Source organism: Taudactylus pleione, unplaced genomic scaffold (assembly GCF_031769625.1).
Source record: "Taudactylus pleione unplaced genomic scaffold, aTauple2 ptg000940l, whole genome shotgun sequence".
NCBI lineage: Eukaryota > Metazoa > Chordata > Amphibia > Anura > Myobatrachidae > Taudactylus > Taudactylus pleione.
Genome location: NW_028285341.1, coordinates 110,989 through 128,676, shown reverse-complemented (window position 1 = coordinate 128,676; position 17,688 = coordinate 110,989). Strand labels below are relative to the sequence as shown.

Sequence of the window (17,688 nt, the reverse complement as noted above, 5' to 3'; positions counted from 1 at the left end):
AGCATTGCAGATTCAGTTGCTCATTTAACCCAATCGGTGTCATGGTACCTAGCCTGTATATCCATTTTGTTTCACATCTTAGCAACTCCCTTGATCTATTGCCAGCCCTGTATTTTGGGGGGAACAAAATCAATTATTCTATATCTCAAGGAGGATAAGGTATGGTTGGCTTCAAGGAAGTGCATTGCCATAGGTTGATCACTACTGCCTTTGTTTAGAGCACTACAGATTGCACTTCTATGCAATGCCATGCGCTCCTTAAACATGCGTTCTTTCTTTCCAATATAATATTTGCTACAAGTGCACGAAATTACTGGAACATGTCACTTAATGGCAAATTTCCAATTTAGAACCTGTTAATGGGTGACAAAATGTGTCTCTACTAATCATATAGCTACAGGTTGTACACTAACACTAACTATATAACCATTGTTAAGGTAAAACTTTTTAAGTATTGATAACAATTCAAAATCTACATAATACTATCTCCAAATATATGTGTATATATCAATATATTCTTATGTATAATGTAATTACTGTACCTTACTCTGGAGATTCTTCTGTCTGTCTCTTTCTTACTCCTCCATCCAGCTCTCCAACCAGCAACTAAATCAGCAGCTCTTCCAACAGCTATCAGTAGCCTGATACAGAATATTTATAGTCATTCTCCCCCACCTCTCTCCAAAGTTCCCAGGATGACCAGAAGGAATTCTTACACTGAGAGGTGACACATAAACATAGCAGCTTCTCATGCCTAGCTCATTGTCTTGTAAATGAGGTGTAAATATTCCTAAAGTCACTTACTACAATGGGAAAGACTGATTACACTTTGGCAGGGGTAACACCTTGCATTCTAATTAGATCATAGCAGCCTCTGGGATCCTGTTATGTCACCACAAAGGCCTTTTGTTTAAGAGTCACCTATTGTCTGGGAGTTTTAGTAGAAAGACCTTTTCTACATATAAGCAGGAACCTCACAATGAGTTTCTATTAATAATGACCTCAATAGATATATGTATAGTATAAGTCAAAAGTTTGTACAAACTTGAATATTGACGACATTATGATATAAACACTTAATATGAAATTCTTAGACTTACATAAATAGTGAAGGTGTGTCTATGTACACATTTTTTCAAATGCTCCCCAAGAAGTAGTTTTTATTTAGAACATGAGTAAAATTTAGAGGTGGAAAATGTTGGGCCACAATGATTTAATTGTATCTTTTGTTCATAAATATTACATTGATGTAGAAGTCCATAATACTGTATGTCAAGCAGAGCTCACATTATCACAGATAGACAATCCATGATTATTTTAAGAGATTAAGGTCGGACAATCTGGGAAATTGCAACAACTTTGAAAGTTTCATCAAGTGCAGCGGCAAACTCCATAAAGCACTATCATGTTACAAGTTCCCATGAGAATCACCAAAGCAGAGGCAGAAGATACATTTATTAGTGTCACCACCCTTAGAAATCACACATTAATAGCATATTAGATTATAGGCCAAACAAATACTAAACTGATACTTTTCCACCAAAAGCCCAGGTATGTCCTTGGATTTTTAAATCAGCATTTTGCTGGGTCGTACCCGACTTAGACCCTGTTGTCACTGAATCCTCTTTCTGGGTTTTTCACGGTCGCCTCCATTTCCTCTGCAACCTGGGTAACTTCAGCTAAACCTGTGGATGTCATTAAAATTGTTCTTTTTTCAGACCATTTTTAATAACATCCACATTTAGTGACATTTTAAATGACATTCTTTATTGTATATAATTATTATTTATGTTTTTTATTATTTATTTATTTTAATTATTCTTATTATTATTATTTATTGTTGAGTATGTGTGAGTGAGGTGCTCAATAGGTGCAGCATAAACACTTATGCCTGATGATATGGCTTAAAACAACTTGTTTATTTTAAGTATAAGTACAAATGCACAAAACCACACAAACAGGGTGGTTGTCAAAAGCATAAAAACGTATGCAAATTTAGGTAATGTCAAACGCATTTCATCCCTCCTTGGGACTTTTTCAAGGGCAAATCATCTATGCTGTGTCCTTACCTTGTATATATACCTGGGTAATCTGCTAATTATCCCCGAATTGTGGTGATGAGCCACACTTCCGGGTTCCGTGGTGTGTGCATGTGCATTGCGCGCCTGTGTCCATTTTGTGCTAGGGGTTGAATGGGCTCCAACAGTAACAGCACTCACATATCTCCTCCAATGTAGGTCCAAAGGAGATGTCCTGGGATCATGCGCTGTCCTGTGCATATCACTGACTGCACATCTGCAGCGGTGGGCGCGGCCATGTTTTGTGTGGTTGTTTAGATACTTAAATCGATGTGTTTGGAACACTGTGGCCTGTCTTATTAGCAGCAGTAACGGTGGCCATTTTGGATAGGTTTATATGTTGAACTGTAGTGTGGAAGTCTCACTTATTGTTAAAGATTTTTAACGATGTACAGTTCCTTTATAATAAGATTATATGAAAATTAGAATGGGATAGAGGAAAATAGAAAAAAAAATTAAATGGAATAAAATAAAAGGTGTATATAGAATAAAGTAAAATAAAATGCAGGATATGAAAACACACACAAAAATTCAGCGGATGCAAATAAAAATAAAATAAGATACAAATAGAAATAAGAATAAAAATAAAAATAAAAAAATCTGGCAAAACAAAATTATAGTGACTTTTGTCCTATAGTCTTCTTGTGATCATGATAATGAGAATATATGGAGGATAAGCTATATACTCAGTCTAAGGATCTATATTAAGACCTTCAGGGTGTAGTGTTTGTAAGTCATAGATCCATTGGCTTCTACATTATCTATTTTCTCTGTTATTATCTATTGCCTTCTCTCCAGTTGTAGTGGATTTTGTCTATGCCCACAAATTTAAGATATTTTGCATTAGAGTTATATGATGTTTTAAAGTTTTTCTGAGACACTGTGATTTTCAAATCCTTTCGAAATGTTTCTACAATGTTCATAGATCTGTGTTTTCAAGGTTCTTGTTGTGCATCCTATGTATTGCAGTCCGCATGGACATTCTAAAATGTGAATCAAGTTATCACTGTCACAGGACAGGGCCCCTCTGATCTTGAACTCTTTTTTGGTCTGATTGGATACTATCTTACAGGTTGGTCTCGTGCTTATATAACCTAATTTTGTGCAATTCCCTCACCTTCCGCAGTGGTAAAAACCCTCTCAGGCTGTTTCCTTCAAGAGTACTCTGTGTGGTTCCCTTGTCATTCTTAAGATGGTTACAGACTAATTTTTTCCTAATATCAGGGGCTTTCCGAAAAACTACGTCTGGTCTATCTTGCAAAAATGTATTGAGGCTTCTATCCATTGTCAGAATGTGCCAAATATGCTCAACCATGGATATCTCAAAACCTGAACCATTAGGGAGCCTTGAGGATTGCATTTGAGAACCTATGGTCTAGTGTGTGGGAGTAACGATAATTATTTATTTGCTCCCACACACCAAAAATGTCCAAAATTTTTTTTTCAAACTAGTTGGGTAAATCAAATATGTTTGATTTTTCCCAACTAATTGTTCTAGTGTAGGGGGAAAGTTCCCCCTGACTGAACAATAAGTGAGAAGACACTGGCCATCAATGTCTGCCTACTTTTGATACACTCACCTCTTATAGCTCCTCGTAGTGCCGCCATTACCAATGCTACTGCTGCCTCTCTGTATCCTGGCCTAGTAACCGCTAGGATTGATGGAGGGCTACTGATGTTGGCACCCATTCCCCCAGGCAAGAGCTGTGTGCTGGCTGCAGGGAGAGAGACAGCAGCATTCCGTGCAGTACTGGCAGCACCTGCACCTTTGATTTCCCCTCAATACCAGTGGTGCATGCACCATAGATTCTCCCCCCAATACCAGCGGCACCTGCACCTCCAATTCCCACCCCAATACCAGCAGCACATGCACCTCCGATACCCACTCTATACTGGCAGTGCATGCACCTCTGATTCCAACCCCAACAACGGCAGCACCAGCACCTTGGTTTTCTCTCCTACACAATACTAGTGACAACTGCACCTCTGATCACAGGAGCAGTAGCAGGTGTCAGGACAAAGGGCAGTGTGTCCAAGAGCCCTTCTCTAGGCACCAGCATCTGCAGTAGTGTGGGTAGGGGGGCAGCTTACCTCCAGATCCTTTACACCCTCCCGAATGACATGGAGGATGTGTGGTGCAGAAAAGTGTTTGTGCTGGTGCTGCGGTAGGGAAGGATCAAATGCCGGGCACCCATAGCAGCATTGCCTACAGTCCTGCTGCACAGTACCTAGAGACAGAGAGAGCAACTATAAGAGCTGCAGGTAGATGCTGACCATGGGACCCCCTTAAAGTGCTGACCTGGAACTTAGTTGCAGAACTTCAGGGATCTAGTTGCCGTTGCAGTCATCTATGAGTTTTAAGATCATGGATTGTGACTATGCGGGAGTGAGCAGTTTTGATGAACATTGCACAGTGTCACCATCCTGCTACAGTACATGTGCAAAACTCAGTACGGACATATAGAACCCACCAGGGCAACTTCATAGCAACTTTAAGATTGTCCACCCTGTGCTACAGGATCAGGGGCATCAGTAGTGGGTCCTACAAACTACATATCCTTATCTCCTGATTTATATGCATGTGCTGTGGCCAAACCCCGCAATACCCCTTTATATTACACTGAGATAAATCCTAAATCATGTTGTTTTTTTTGGCTATACATATATATATATATATAAATATATATTATATATATATATATACACACAATCCTACAGGTCCACACTCACTCCATTTCCCTGAACATCTGCTGGGGTGCTGTTCTAAATCCTTGTAGCTAAGGGATCCATACAAATTCATAAGAGTAAGGGATGCACTCACCAGACTTAAAAGTATCAAAATGTGTTTATTCCAACTTCAAAAGTGTGTATTTAGTACATCAATGTTTCAATACACCCATGGATCTTTGTCAAGATGTAAAGCCAAAGGCTCCCTATGCTTCTAATATACCCCAGCCATACAAAGATCCCACCCCTAATTAAGGTATAAAACCCACCTATAATAAAACAACAGATGCCCAGTCACATAACACAATGTTTACATCCACATACCAGCTCCACTCCACTGCCACATGCTGTGCCTTGGTTAGAGTACTCACTTAGAAACTTCCAGCAATGAGTATCCCATATAGAAATCCAGAAAACCCAGCACTCCATGTAATGTACAGCAAATGCTCTGGTGCACTCCAAGGTTGTAAATTACAGCCACATGTGAGTGGCACTCTGGAGACTTTTCAATAGTAATTAAAAAACGTCCTTTAATCCTACATTTTGGGTGTTACCCCATTGTCAGGGTCAAGGAGAATGAGCATATACATAAAACAACATACTCAAATATCCCCCACCAATATCATATATATATATATATATATATATATGTATGAGTGTATATATATATATATATATATATATATATATTATATTATCTTTGACCATCCCAACTTCTACTACGTTCAGCCACTCTCCCCCTGCACCATCACAGCTCCCGTCCAGCTGATCCATTTTGACTCTCATTCGGCAGTGTACCCAGTGTCAATTATATGTATGTACAGGTTGAGTCTCCCATATCCAAATATTCGAAATACGGAATATTCCGAAATACAGAATTTTTTGGGCTTGACTGAGAAAATGAAACCTTTGATTTTTGATGGCTCAATGTATGCAAACTTTGTCTAAAGCACAAATTATTATAAATACTGTATAAAATTAAATGCAGGCTGTGTGTATAAGGTGTATATAACACATACATGCATTCTGTGTGTATATTGGGGAGTCATTCCCAAGATATTTCATTATGATATGCACATATTCGAAATACAGAATATTCTGTTATCCAAAATACCCCTGGTCCCAAGCATTTTGGTTATGGGAGACTCAACCTGTATATATAAGTGACCCTCTTTCAGCACCAGAGAATCCTTCTTTTTATATCTATCTGCACATAAAGGTCTGGGAAACCCTGTTTTCTCTTTAGGCTGCAGTTATAGGGTAACCTCTGACCTCGCCTATACCTATTTATTTTATATACTGTTATGGGATACAGGGAATCAGTGGCTTAGTTGCACCATGTTACAATATAATGCAGAGTACTGATAATACAGTAAAAAGAAGGTACAGTAAGACAGCAATAGGAAGGTATGAGGGAAAGAATAAGGAGGGATAAGAGAGATCAGAGAGGAGACCTGTAGGGTGATACAGGGCAGCATGTAAGGTTCCTATTGAAATATCCAGAACACAAATCTCATAAGGCCAATTCAATTAGATATGAGGTTTGTGAACTACAATTACAACAGCATGTAATCTCTATCAGCTTCCCCATGACACCCCCCTCATAGCCCAATCTAACCATGGAATCTTGCTTTTCTCTTCCCAGGCCTGAGGGTCTGCAAACATAAATCCATGAGTCCTGTGTTACTGTGAGTGAGGCATATAGCTGCACTTACTCATGGAAGAGAGAGTAACATGTAATTGAATAGACCACATAGCAGAAATCCCAGTACTGAGAGGAGCTGCTGGAAATCTTTACTGGATAAAATGTTCTTTCCTTATCTAGTCCCAACCCCTGCATGAGCAGAGCAGCTGTATATTATAGAGATCAGCTGCATCATCATCACTTGTACCAGCCCCAAAGATTTTTCTATCACATTGTTATACCTATTTGTCACTTTCCTTACTATATTTTATATTTCACTGATATTTTATCATTTGGAAAATCTTCCATTTATGAAAATACAATAAGTTATATAATAAACCAGTGCACTACACCAAGAAAATGATCTCTCTTATTTGTCGTATACTATTGTATTAGTTGTTATTAATAGCTCTGCCCAGTGCACCTATTCCAGCCTGACACACCTGTATCTATTTCTGTGCAGGCCCAATGCATGTGCACTTGCAGAAGGGGGCGTGGCCTAATGCTCATGACGCTACGCTCCCAGGTATATGACATTTTGGGGGCATGACTGCATGTTATACCCCCATTCACATCACACTGGGGTCTTGCCCAAGCAGCCCTCAGCCTCTCTGGGTACAGAATGGATGACACAAGCATTCATACAACTATCACAGCTGCTTGGTGACACCATCTGAGGGTGTGACACCTACATAGCAGATCAGCTCTGCTATATTGTTGTGCCTGCCTCAGATGGTGCCACCTGGTGCACCCCCCTAGTGATGCGACTGGCACCGCTTTATGCCATTATAGTGAAAAATTTAATTTTCAAATAAATAATAATTTCTGAAAATTTTGGAGGTGTCACCATACACATTGTTTATTACATTACACTGGTGCAGAGGATAAGATGTAGATAATTCTCCTCTCCAGTCTTTTACAGGATTGATTTATATAAAACACTTGTCACATTCAGAAAATAAAAATGTCCTCACATGTAAATATGTGAAGAAATGCAATTTAACTTATTTAAGAAACACATTCTACATTCAGGGCCTTAGAGAGTGTCCTCATGTGATTAATAAGTGTTATTTTACTACAAAAATAGTTGCAAAATTCCCTCCTGTGTCACTCCTCTGATGTATAACAAGATTTGACGAATTGGAAAAACACTTGCTGCATTCAGAACATTTAAATGGTTTTTCTCCTGTGTGACTTATCTGATGTCTAACAAGATGTGACTTTTTGGAACAACACTTGCTGCATTCAGAGCATGTAACTAGTTTCTCTCCTGTATGACTCCACTGATGTCTAACAAGATTTGACGAATTGGAAAAACACTTGCTGCATTCAGAGCATGTAAATGGTTTCTCTCCTGTGTGACTCGTCTGATGTATATCAAGATTTGACTTATGGGAAAAACACTTGCTACATTCAGAACATGTAAATGGTTTCTCTCCTGTGTGAATCCTCTGATGTATAACAAACTGTGACTTAGTGGAAAAACATTTGCTGCATTCAGAACATGTCAATAGTTTATGTCCTGTGTGAATCCTCTGATGTAGAACAAGAGGTGACTTAAGGGCAAAACATTTGTTGCATTCAGAACATGTAAATGGTTTCTCTCCTGTGTGACTCCTCTGATGTGAGATAAGATGTGAGTTATATGTAATGATTTTGTCACAGATGCGGTTTATCTCCTGTGATACTCATCATATATTAGATGAGAAACAAATTAGCTGTAAGAGGTTTCTCCGATCCAGAAAATGAGAATAGATTTTGGGAATCCTTTAGCGGTGTAAGAAGAAATAGCATCTTTAGTTGGCTTTATTAGAGAATAATGTCCCTTTACCAAATAGTCTTCATGGGAATCCTGCTTTTTATTTGTCCTGCAAGAAAAAAAAGATTAAAGATTATATTTAAAATCATGAATGTTACTCAAGTAAAATGACTTATACAGTAATAGTGTAATTTTATTTACAGAACATGATATTTATTTAAATACACTAAAAAAAATGACTTAGCTATTTACTCACCCCCTGCCCTGACCATAGATGGGTAACACATGATACAGATCCTGTCACACCTACTGTCAGGTGATGCATCAGAACAGGGCTGGATTATAGGTGGGGAGGATGGGGCCACATATTGGGGGGCCCCCACACAGACACAAATATTGCCCTGACCCGGCCCACTCTACACCATCCCTGGATTGAGTGACTCCCTGAAGCATCGCACAGAATTTTCAATTATGAAGGCATCACCCTACTCACCTGCCAGTTGTGAGTCAGCTATGCCACCAATCTACTGGTTATACTGTTTTGGTTAATGGTTTAAATAAATCAGGACTATGCAGAATACCAATGATTCTTACCTGCATGAACCTATATATAATTGAAAAGAATATGAAATACCAAAAATAGGATAAATACTACCGCTACATGTGAGTCTAAGGAGTAATTTTACTAACAATCAAGATTGCTCAAGATGACAATCTCGGGTGATTTAGTCCTTTTTTTCCATCTCTCAAATTTACTTTTGCCCATCTCAGGTGAGATGTCTCGATCGATTTCATTCAAATCGGATGAGATAGCAAAATCAACTTAAATCACCATTGGGCCAATTCGGAAGCTCTTTTCATCTAAAATATATATCTCTCAAAATTACCAAGAATTAAGATGAGCTGCGAGAAGATCAGAAGCATACACAAATCACTGTGATTTCTGTATGTGTCTGCCTGTAAATAGTTAAAATACGGCTAAATTTTTTTAAAAAAAGACGTAGGGTCACCCTAAAAGCCTAACCACATTGGCTGGAACCCACGTGAAACCAGCCAATGAGCAGCTGCTACATGTAAAGCTGCCACTGATTGGCTAGTGGCCTGTGAGAAATTACGGCTGATTTTGGCCAATGGTCATTTCATGAGGTGTAAGTACATGTAACAACATATACTTACATCTGTTCGGCATGGTTTGGGTAAGTCACTTTGTTGTTTTCACAAGACCCTGGATGCTATGGAGAGTAGCGCCAGGATGTATGTGAGTATAGGATCTTTTTTGCAGGTCCATATACATGGATTTCTCCTTTGGACAAGTGGACCGAATGGCTGGAACAAGTAAGTGTGTGATTAAGGTTTGTGTGTATCAAACTTGTTCTATCAATGGTGTGTGTTGTGTCTTTATTGAACCATTTATTTTCAAGTGGAGATATGGATGCCGGCCAGCTGCTTTAACTAGTAGTTCCACAAGTGCCAATGGGCAGGCATGCTGGCACCTGTAAATCCACTGTAAAATACACTTTATTACCCCCATACCCACTGCTCCAGGGGTGCGGGGAAGAGCCCCAGGTTATAGACCAAGCCTGGGGTGCTCAGGAGAGGGGTGGCACCATCTTGTGGGGGTCCCCATCTCCCTTGAGATCCCTGGCTTGGCCTGACCAGCTTGGAGTGAGAATGCTTTGGCCCTGGAGACCCGGTAATAGGGTCTCCTGGCTGTGGCATTACACCCCGGACAGTTTGGGTCCGGTGCTGTTTAAAAATATAGAGATACCCCTATGCATTTTTTCCCCTGTATTTAAAACCTGGACTTGGCGGCAGCCAGGTGCTGGTTCCTAAATCACGGTGGAACCCTACTCATTTTGTTCCCCATAAATTTTGGAACCAGGCCTGGCTTACAAGTTCGGGGCTGATTAGGCATTTGGCGGGGACCATACATAATTTTTTTTATTTAGTTGAACCCGTTTTTTACAGGTACAAGAAACAAGCAGCTTACACATATCTCACTGATTTGTGCATGCTGCTCTTTCGGGAGAGTTAGGCAGAAAGAAAACTGTGCAATCTATGGCCAGTAACCTGCAAAATGTGCAAATCGGGAGAGATAACTCACTCAAGCTTGATTACAAGTTTCCCCCCCCCCAAAAAAAATGCCCTAATTCACTATCGCCCAAATCAATTTGAAACAAATCGCCTGTTGGTAAATTTGCAAAATAAAAAGTGAATAAATCACCCAAGTTCAGGTGAGGTACAGTACAGCGAGATTAATCTCTTTGCAAATCCAGACCATCTCGATTCTTAATAAATTTACCCCTTAAAGTTATAATTGGACCATGTTGATTTAAATTAAATGGCCTGCTATATGGTTCAGACATGCAGACTCTATACTCACAGCACAGCACAACACAAGCATCAATTATATATCATGCTATTTATCATATATATATATATATATATATATATATATATATAATCTGTGTATATATATATATATTTATATATATATAATATATAATGAATATATGTTCTTCTCTTTTGGTTGATGCTATCCATGTTTTCGCTTAGAAGGTGTTTATGTGATCTTTCCTTTAAAAATTTGTATTTTTTCAATTATTAAACCAATAAGGAATAATACAGACACGCTTAACACGATTATTTTATTGAATTTTCAAAGATCACAGTAACAGGATGCAATCCTTGAGTCAGAACCAATAGTATCAGAATTATTAAGCACCTATCATTATCTGACTCAAAAGGAACTATATACAAGCACCAATTTTTTTTTACATTAATAACGCCCTCACTCAATAAGAGTTATCCCTTTCAATTTTAAGAGTGCTTTTCTCTGTTTGTTTGTCCTAATTACTTTATCCATTAAAAAAATTAAATAAAAGGGGCATTTTCACAATTAATTTTCTACAAAAAGAGTCTTTATCTCATACAAAATATGAATATACTCCTTTATATATACTAACCTGATGAACATAGTAATATGTAAAATACTATGAAGGATCTGCCACCTAAATTCCTCTTTATATATACTAACTAAACCTAACCACAACTCGGTGGTGCCTGACCCTAACCCTCCCTTCCCCTAGCCTAAACCTAACCCTCCAGGTGGGTGTCTAACCCTAAGATCCTTAAGAGCCCCTAAACCTAACCCAACTCACCCCCGCAGCTATGAGCTCCCAATGCCCGACTTACCTATGTTTGGTATGCCGGGTGCCAGGACTTGGGTGTGGGGCTAATGACTAGTCCCATGCGGGGCTTTCACTGTCAGGAAGTGGGCGGATGACATTTTGACTGCTGCCTTCCAGACTACATCCCATAATAACCTGATGAACAGAGTAATATGTTAGATACTATGATGGAGTTGTCACCTAGTTACCTCTTTATAGATACTAACCTGATGCACGTTGTGTAATATGTAAGATTATATTAAGGACCTGCCACCTAGATACCTCTTTTTGTATTTACCTGATGCATAGAGTAATATGTAAGATACTATGAAGGAGATGCCACCTAGATACCTCTTTATATATACTAACCTGATGTACAGAGTAATATGTAAGATACTATGATGGAGCTGCCACCTAGATACCTCTTTATATATACTAACCTGATGTACAGAGTAATATGTATGATACTGTGAAGGAGCTGTCACCTAGATATCCCTTTATATATACTAACCTGATGCACAGAGTAATATGTAAGATACTATGAAGGAGATGCCACCTAGATACACCTTTATATATACTAACCTGATGCACAGAGTAATATGTAAGATACTAAAAAGGAGCTGCAATGTGTATACCTCTTTATATATACTAACCTGATGCACAGCGTAATATGTAATATACTATGAAGGAGCTGCTACCTAAATACCCCTTTATATATACTGACCTGATGCACAGAGAAATATGTAATATACTATGATGGAGCTGTCACCTAGATACCCCTTTATATATACTAACCTGATGCACAGAGTAATATGTAATATACTATGAAGGAGCTGCTACCTAAATACCCCTTTATATATACTGACCTGATGCACAGAGTAATATGTAATATACTATGATGGAGCTGTCACCTAGATACCCCTTTATATATACTAACCTGATGCACAGAGTAATATGTAATATACTATGATGGAGCTGCCACCTAGATACCCCTTTATATATACTAACCTGATGCACAGAGTAATATGTAAGATACTATGATGGAGCTGTCACCTAGATACCCCTTTATATATACTAACCTGATGCACAGAGTAATATGTAATATACTATGATGGAGCTGTCACCTAGATACCCCTTTATATATACTAACCTGATGTACAGAGTAATATGTAAGATACCATGAAGGAGATGCCACCTAGATACCTCTTTATATATACTAACCTGATGCATGGTGTAATATGTAAGATACTATGAAGGAGCTGCCACCTAGATACCTCTTTTTGTATTTACCTGATGCATAGAGTAATATGTAAGATACTATGAAGGAGATGCCACCTAGATACCTCTTTATATATACTAACCTGATGCACAGAGTAATATGTAAGATACTATGAAGGAGCTGCCACCTAGATACCCCTTTATATATACTGACCTGATGCACAGAGTAATATGTAATATATTATGAAGGAGCTGCTACCTAAATACCCCTTTATATATACTGACTTGATGCACAGAGTAATATGTAATATACTATGATGGAGCTGCCACCTAGATACCCCTTTATATATACTAACCTGATGCACAGAGTAATATGTAATATACTATGATGGAGCTGCCACCTAGATACCCCTTTATATATACTAACCTGATGCACAGAGTAATATGTAAGATACTGATGCTGTCACCTAGATACCCCTTTATATATACTAACCTGATAGCCAATATTTTTTTACATTAGTAACTCCCTCACTCAATAAAAGTTATCCTTTTAAATTTTAAGAGTGGTTTTCTCTGTTTGTCTGTCCTAATTACTTTATCCATTTAAAAAAAATGTAAATGAAAAGGGACATTTTCACAATTAATTTTCTACAAAAAGAGTCTGTATCTCATACACAATATGAATATACTGACAGTAGGGTCTACCACCAATCTAACAAATATTGATTTCAGTGATTATATACTGTAGAAATTGTAGGTTCTAATACTATCACATAATCTAAATTCCTAACGATTGCGGATGTCAATTTGTCTGTTTTTACACAGAGTAATCTAGAAAATTCTATGGACTCAATCCAAATACATGAGATGTACTCGCGGGTGCAAGTCATCGTGACAACGGGCGCCCCATAGAACTCTGAGCAAAATTATGCAAATTTGGACTTGGAGTGAGCCGTGAGGGGTGCAAGGTGTCATTGCTGGTGTATTTAACACAATTACTCCTTTATATATATATAAATCTGATGCACAGAGTAATATGTTAGATACTATGACGGATCTGCCACCTAGATACCTCTTTATATATACTAACTAAGCCTAACCTCCCCCCGGTGGTGCCTGGCCCTAACCCTCCGTTCCCCTAGCCTAAACCTAGCCATCTCAGTGGGAGTCTAACCCTAAGACCCTCAGGAGCCACTAAACCTAACCCAACTCACCCCTGTGACTATGAGCTCCCGATGCCCAGCTTACCTATGCTTGGTATGCCGGGTGCCGGGATTTCAGTGTGGGGCTCATGATTAGTCCCATGTGGGGCTTTCACTGTCAGGAAGCTGGCAGATGACATTTCGACTGCCACCTTCGACTACATCCCATAAAAACCTGATGTACAGAGTAATATGATAGATACTATGACAGATCTGCCACCTAGATACCCCTTTATATATACTAACCTGATGCACAGAGTAATATGTAATATACTATGATGGAGCTGCCACCTAGATACTCCTTTATATATAATAATCTGATACACAGAGTAATATGTAATATACTATGATGGAGCTGTCACCTAGCAGCACCACTGCACTCGGTCCCTGCCGACTCCATAAGCTGGATGCCACTGGTCCTTCACGCCGCCACCAGAGCTCAGCTAATTCTGTCATCATGGCCGGCATCCAGAGACATACACAGTGAGGCACAGAGAATCTCTGTGCTTGTGTGTGTGGTGCTGGTCGCTGGCCACGAGGACGTCATCGCGCGCTGCACGCTGGCTCCGCTTGTGCTTCTGGGAGCCTGAGGGAGAAGAAGAAGGAGCTGGATGGACTATGACTGTGAGTGTTGCCAGAGAGAGGACCATTTATTTAGCAAGTGTTCACCCCACTTCCCAGATACCCCAAGTGCAGTCGAGGACGAGAACAGAGGGTAAGTAATGCACAGTGCATAGGGAGGGGGGCACAGCATAAGGGGCATTACTGGGGCCACTGAATAAGGGGCATTACTTGGGCCACTGAATAAGGGGAATTACTTGGGCCACTGAATAAGGGGCATTACTGGGGCCACTGAAAAAGAAGCATTACTGTGGCCACTGAATAAGGGGCATTACTGGGGCCACTGAATAAAGGGCCCTACTGGGGCCAATGAATAAAGGGCCTTACTGGGGCCACTGAATAAGGGGCATTACTTGGGCCACTGAATAAGGGGCATTACTGGGGCCACTGAAAAAGAAGCATTACTGTGGCCACTGAATAAGGGGCATTACTGGGGCCACTGAATAAAGGGTCCTATTGGGGCCAATGAATAAAGGGCCTTACTGGGGCCACTGAATAAGGGGCATTAATGGAGTCACTGAATAAGGGGCATTACTGAGGCCACTGAATAAGGGGCATTTTGGGGCCACTGTATAAGAAGCACTGCATAAGGGGCATTACTGGGGGCACTGCATAAGGACTTTACTCGGTGCACTGCATAAGGGGAGCTACTGGTGGTACAGTATAAGGAGTGCTAGTGGGGTTACTGTAAGGGGTACTACTGGGGGTACAGCATAAGGGGCTCTAATTCAGGGGGCATTGCATATTGGGCACAACTACAGGGGGCATTGCATAAGGGGCTCTACTTCAGGGGGCTTTGAATAAGGGGCACTACAACAGTCATCATTGTATATGGGGCACTACCGCGGGCATTGTGTATAAGAGGCACTACTATAGTGGGCATTGCATAAGGGGCAATACTACAGTCATTGTATAAGGGGCACTACTGTGGGCATTGTGTATAAGGGGCACTATTACAGTGGGCATTAAATAAGGGGCACTACTACAGTAGTAATTGTATAAGTTCACTACTGTGGGCATTGTGTATAAGTGGCACTACTGTGAGCATTGTATATAAGGGGTACTACTGTGCTTAGTAACATGAATAAGGGACACTACTATGTGATGTAATGTGAATAAGATTGTGCTGCTGGGTGGAGTAATTGAATTGGGGATACTATGGGATACTATGTGTGATTTCAGCAGAACAGACCCCATGTCCCTTTTTGGCATACCACGCCCCCATTTTCGGGCTCAGTAGATAACAAAAGGTTTTTAGTTTTAAAAGAAGATCACTAAGTCCAAAAGAGTACCCAGAGCTTTTTTTGTGATGCCAGAAAGAACAAACAAAAATTACAACTTTATTATATATATATATATATATATATATATATATACTGCATATATATATATATATATACAAGGGTACACTGTCACATAGCCAACTAAAAGGCTTATAATATGGTATTATAAGTTTGACAAAAGCACTGATTAAAGGCGCTGAAACATTGCTGAACACAGCTATGAGTACCTAGTATTTTTTACCTGGAGAGCCGCCGTTTGTTTGGCTATATATATATATATATATATATATATATATATATACAATTTTATTTTTTTTTCAAAATAACAAATTAGGGCGGCACTTCGAGATGGCTTAGATGCAAACAACATACCCCATGGCAAGGGGCTTTATTGGAGTGTCAATGTTTTGGGGATATGATCCCCGAAATGTTGACTCACCAATAGACCCCCCCTGCCATTGGGTGTGTTGTTTGCATCTAAGAAGACTCCAAGTACCGCCCTCATTTCTTATTTGACTGGATTGTGGGGGCACTGACCCTCGGGGAGGGCACCGACGCAGGATATTACTGTGGAGCACTGGAGTGCCGGTGAACATGGTGCATATATATATTTTAGAATCCTGTTTGGATCAGCACTCACTCTAAGCAGCGTTCAGCAGCTCCGGTGCCCTCCACATATATACAGTCCACGAGCGGCTACAAAAGATGGCGGCTCTCAGAGGCTTCTACAAAAATTGATGTATTCAAATAAGCATAATAGACACCTACGTTTAGGGACCACAATGGCCCTTGGTCAAGGTAACACTCGGTTGTCCCGAAATGTTGGTGTCTAACATTCTTATGTGAATACATCAATTTTTGTGGGAGCCTCTGAGTGCAACCGTCTTTTGTAGCTGCTTATATACAGTATATGTATGTATATATTAGAGATGTGAGCCGACCCCCGTGTTTTGGTTTTGGTTTTGGATCTGGATCTCCCCTGGTTTTGGATCTGAATCTGGTTTTGGATTTTTTTCCTCCGTGTTTTGTTTTCGTGTTTTGGTTTTGGATCTGGATTTTTTGCAAAATATCATAAAAACAGCTAAAACTACATTATTTGGGCCTGTTTTTGTTCCTACATTATTATTAGCCTTAATAACAATCATTTTCAGGCACTTCTAGGCATGTTTAACCACCTCACAGCTCACAATATTGATTTCACTATTTTTCACCATTATAGGCCAAAGGCTGCAGCGAGCTGGCTGGCTAAAATAAGCAACAGAGCAGCGGCACAAATGCACGGCAGTTTAAAAAAATATCAGACATCTATGAAACATTGCCACACAGCAGTGGCAGACAGGATGGCAGTTTAATAAACTATAATAATGTCAGTTGGCAATGCCCCAAATTGTGCCAAATGTAAAGGAAAAAGGTGAAAGATGAAATTGTCCCTCCCACCCACTCTTATGTGGGATATTAAAAAGGACATGCACAGTTTAACAAACCAAGCACTTTTGCCACTAGGACTGACATTTTCGTGGCTGAACTCCTTGGTTTGTTTGGGCGCCACAAACAATTTTTGGAAGGACTACCTTAAATTATTAAGGAGGAGGTTGATGATGAGGGTGTTGGTGGTGGAGATTGAATGTTATGGTCCTAACTGCTGGTAGCTGATACTGGACTGCTTGTTATTAATTTACAAATTATAATTTTGTTAAATAAATTGCATGAACTTGCTGCAAATGGCGTAACAGGGAGGAGGTGCCTAGATGGTTAACATTCCTTCCTCTGCTAACTTTGGCTTCACAAATGGAACAGATGCCTTCACAACTGTTGTCAGAATTTAGATTAAAATAATTCCACACCTAAGAAGTTGCTTTTCTGGCTTTCATTTTATTATTAGCAAGCACTGCTGCCACTGGTGGCTGATTTACACAAACCACATCCTTATCGTCAGATAGGACACA

At 39.6% G+C, this 17,688-nt stretch overlaps 1 protein-coding gene across 1 annotated transcript in view; it reads right to left on the bottom strand.

The window, feature by feature from the left end:
* LOC148473287 (uncharacterized) overlaps positions 1–17,688 on the bottom strand; it is a 53,589-nt gene that overhangs the window by 8,084 nt on the left and 27,817 nt on the right. Inside the window, 1 exon segment of the mRNA XM_088459846.1 lies at positions 7,627–7,995. Within this exon segment, the coding sequence (XP_088315972.1) occupies positions 7,627–7,995 (369 nt within the window).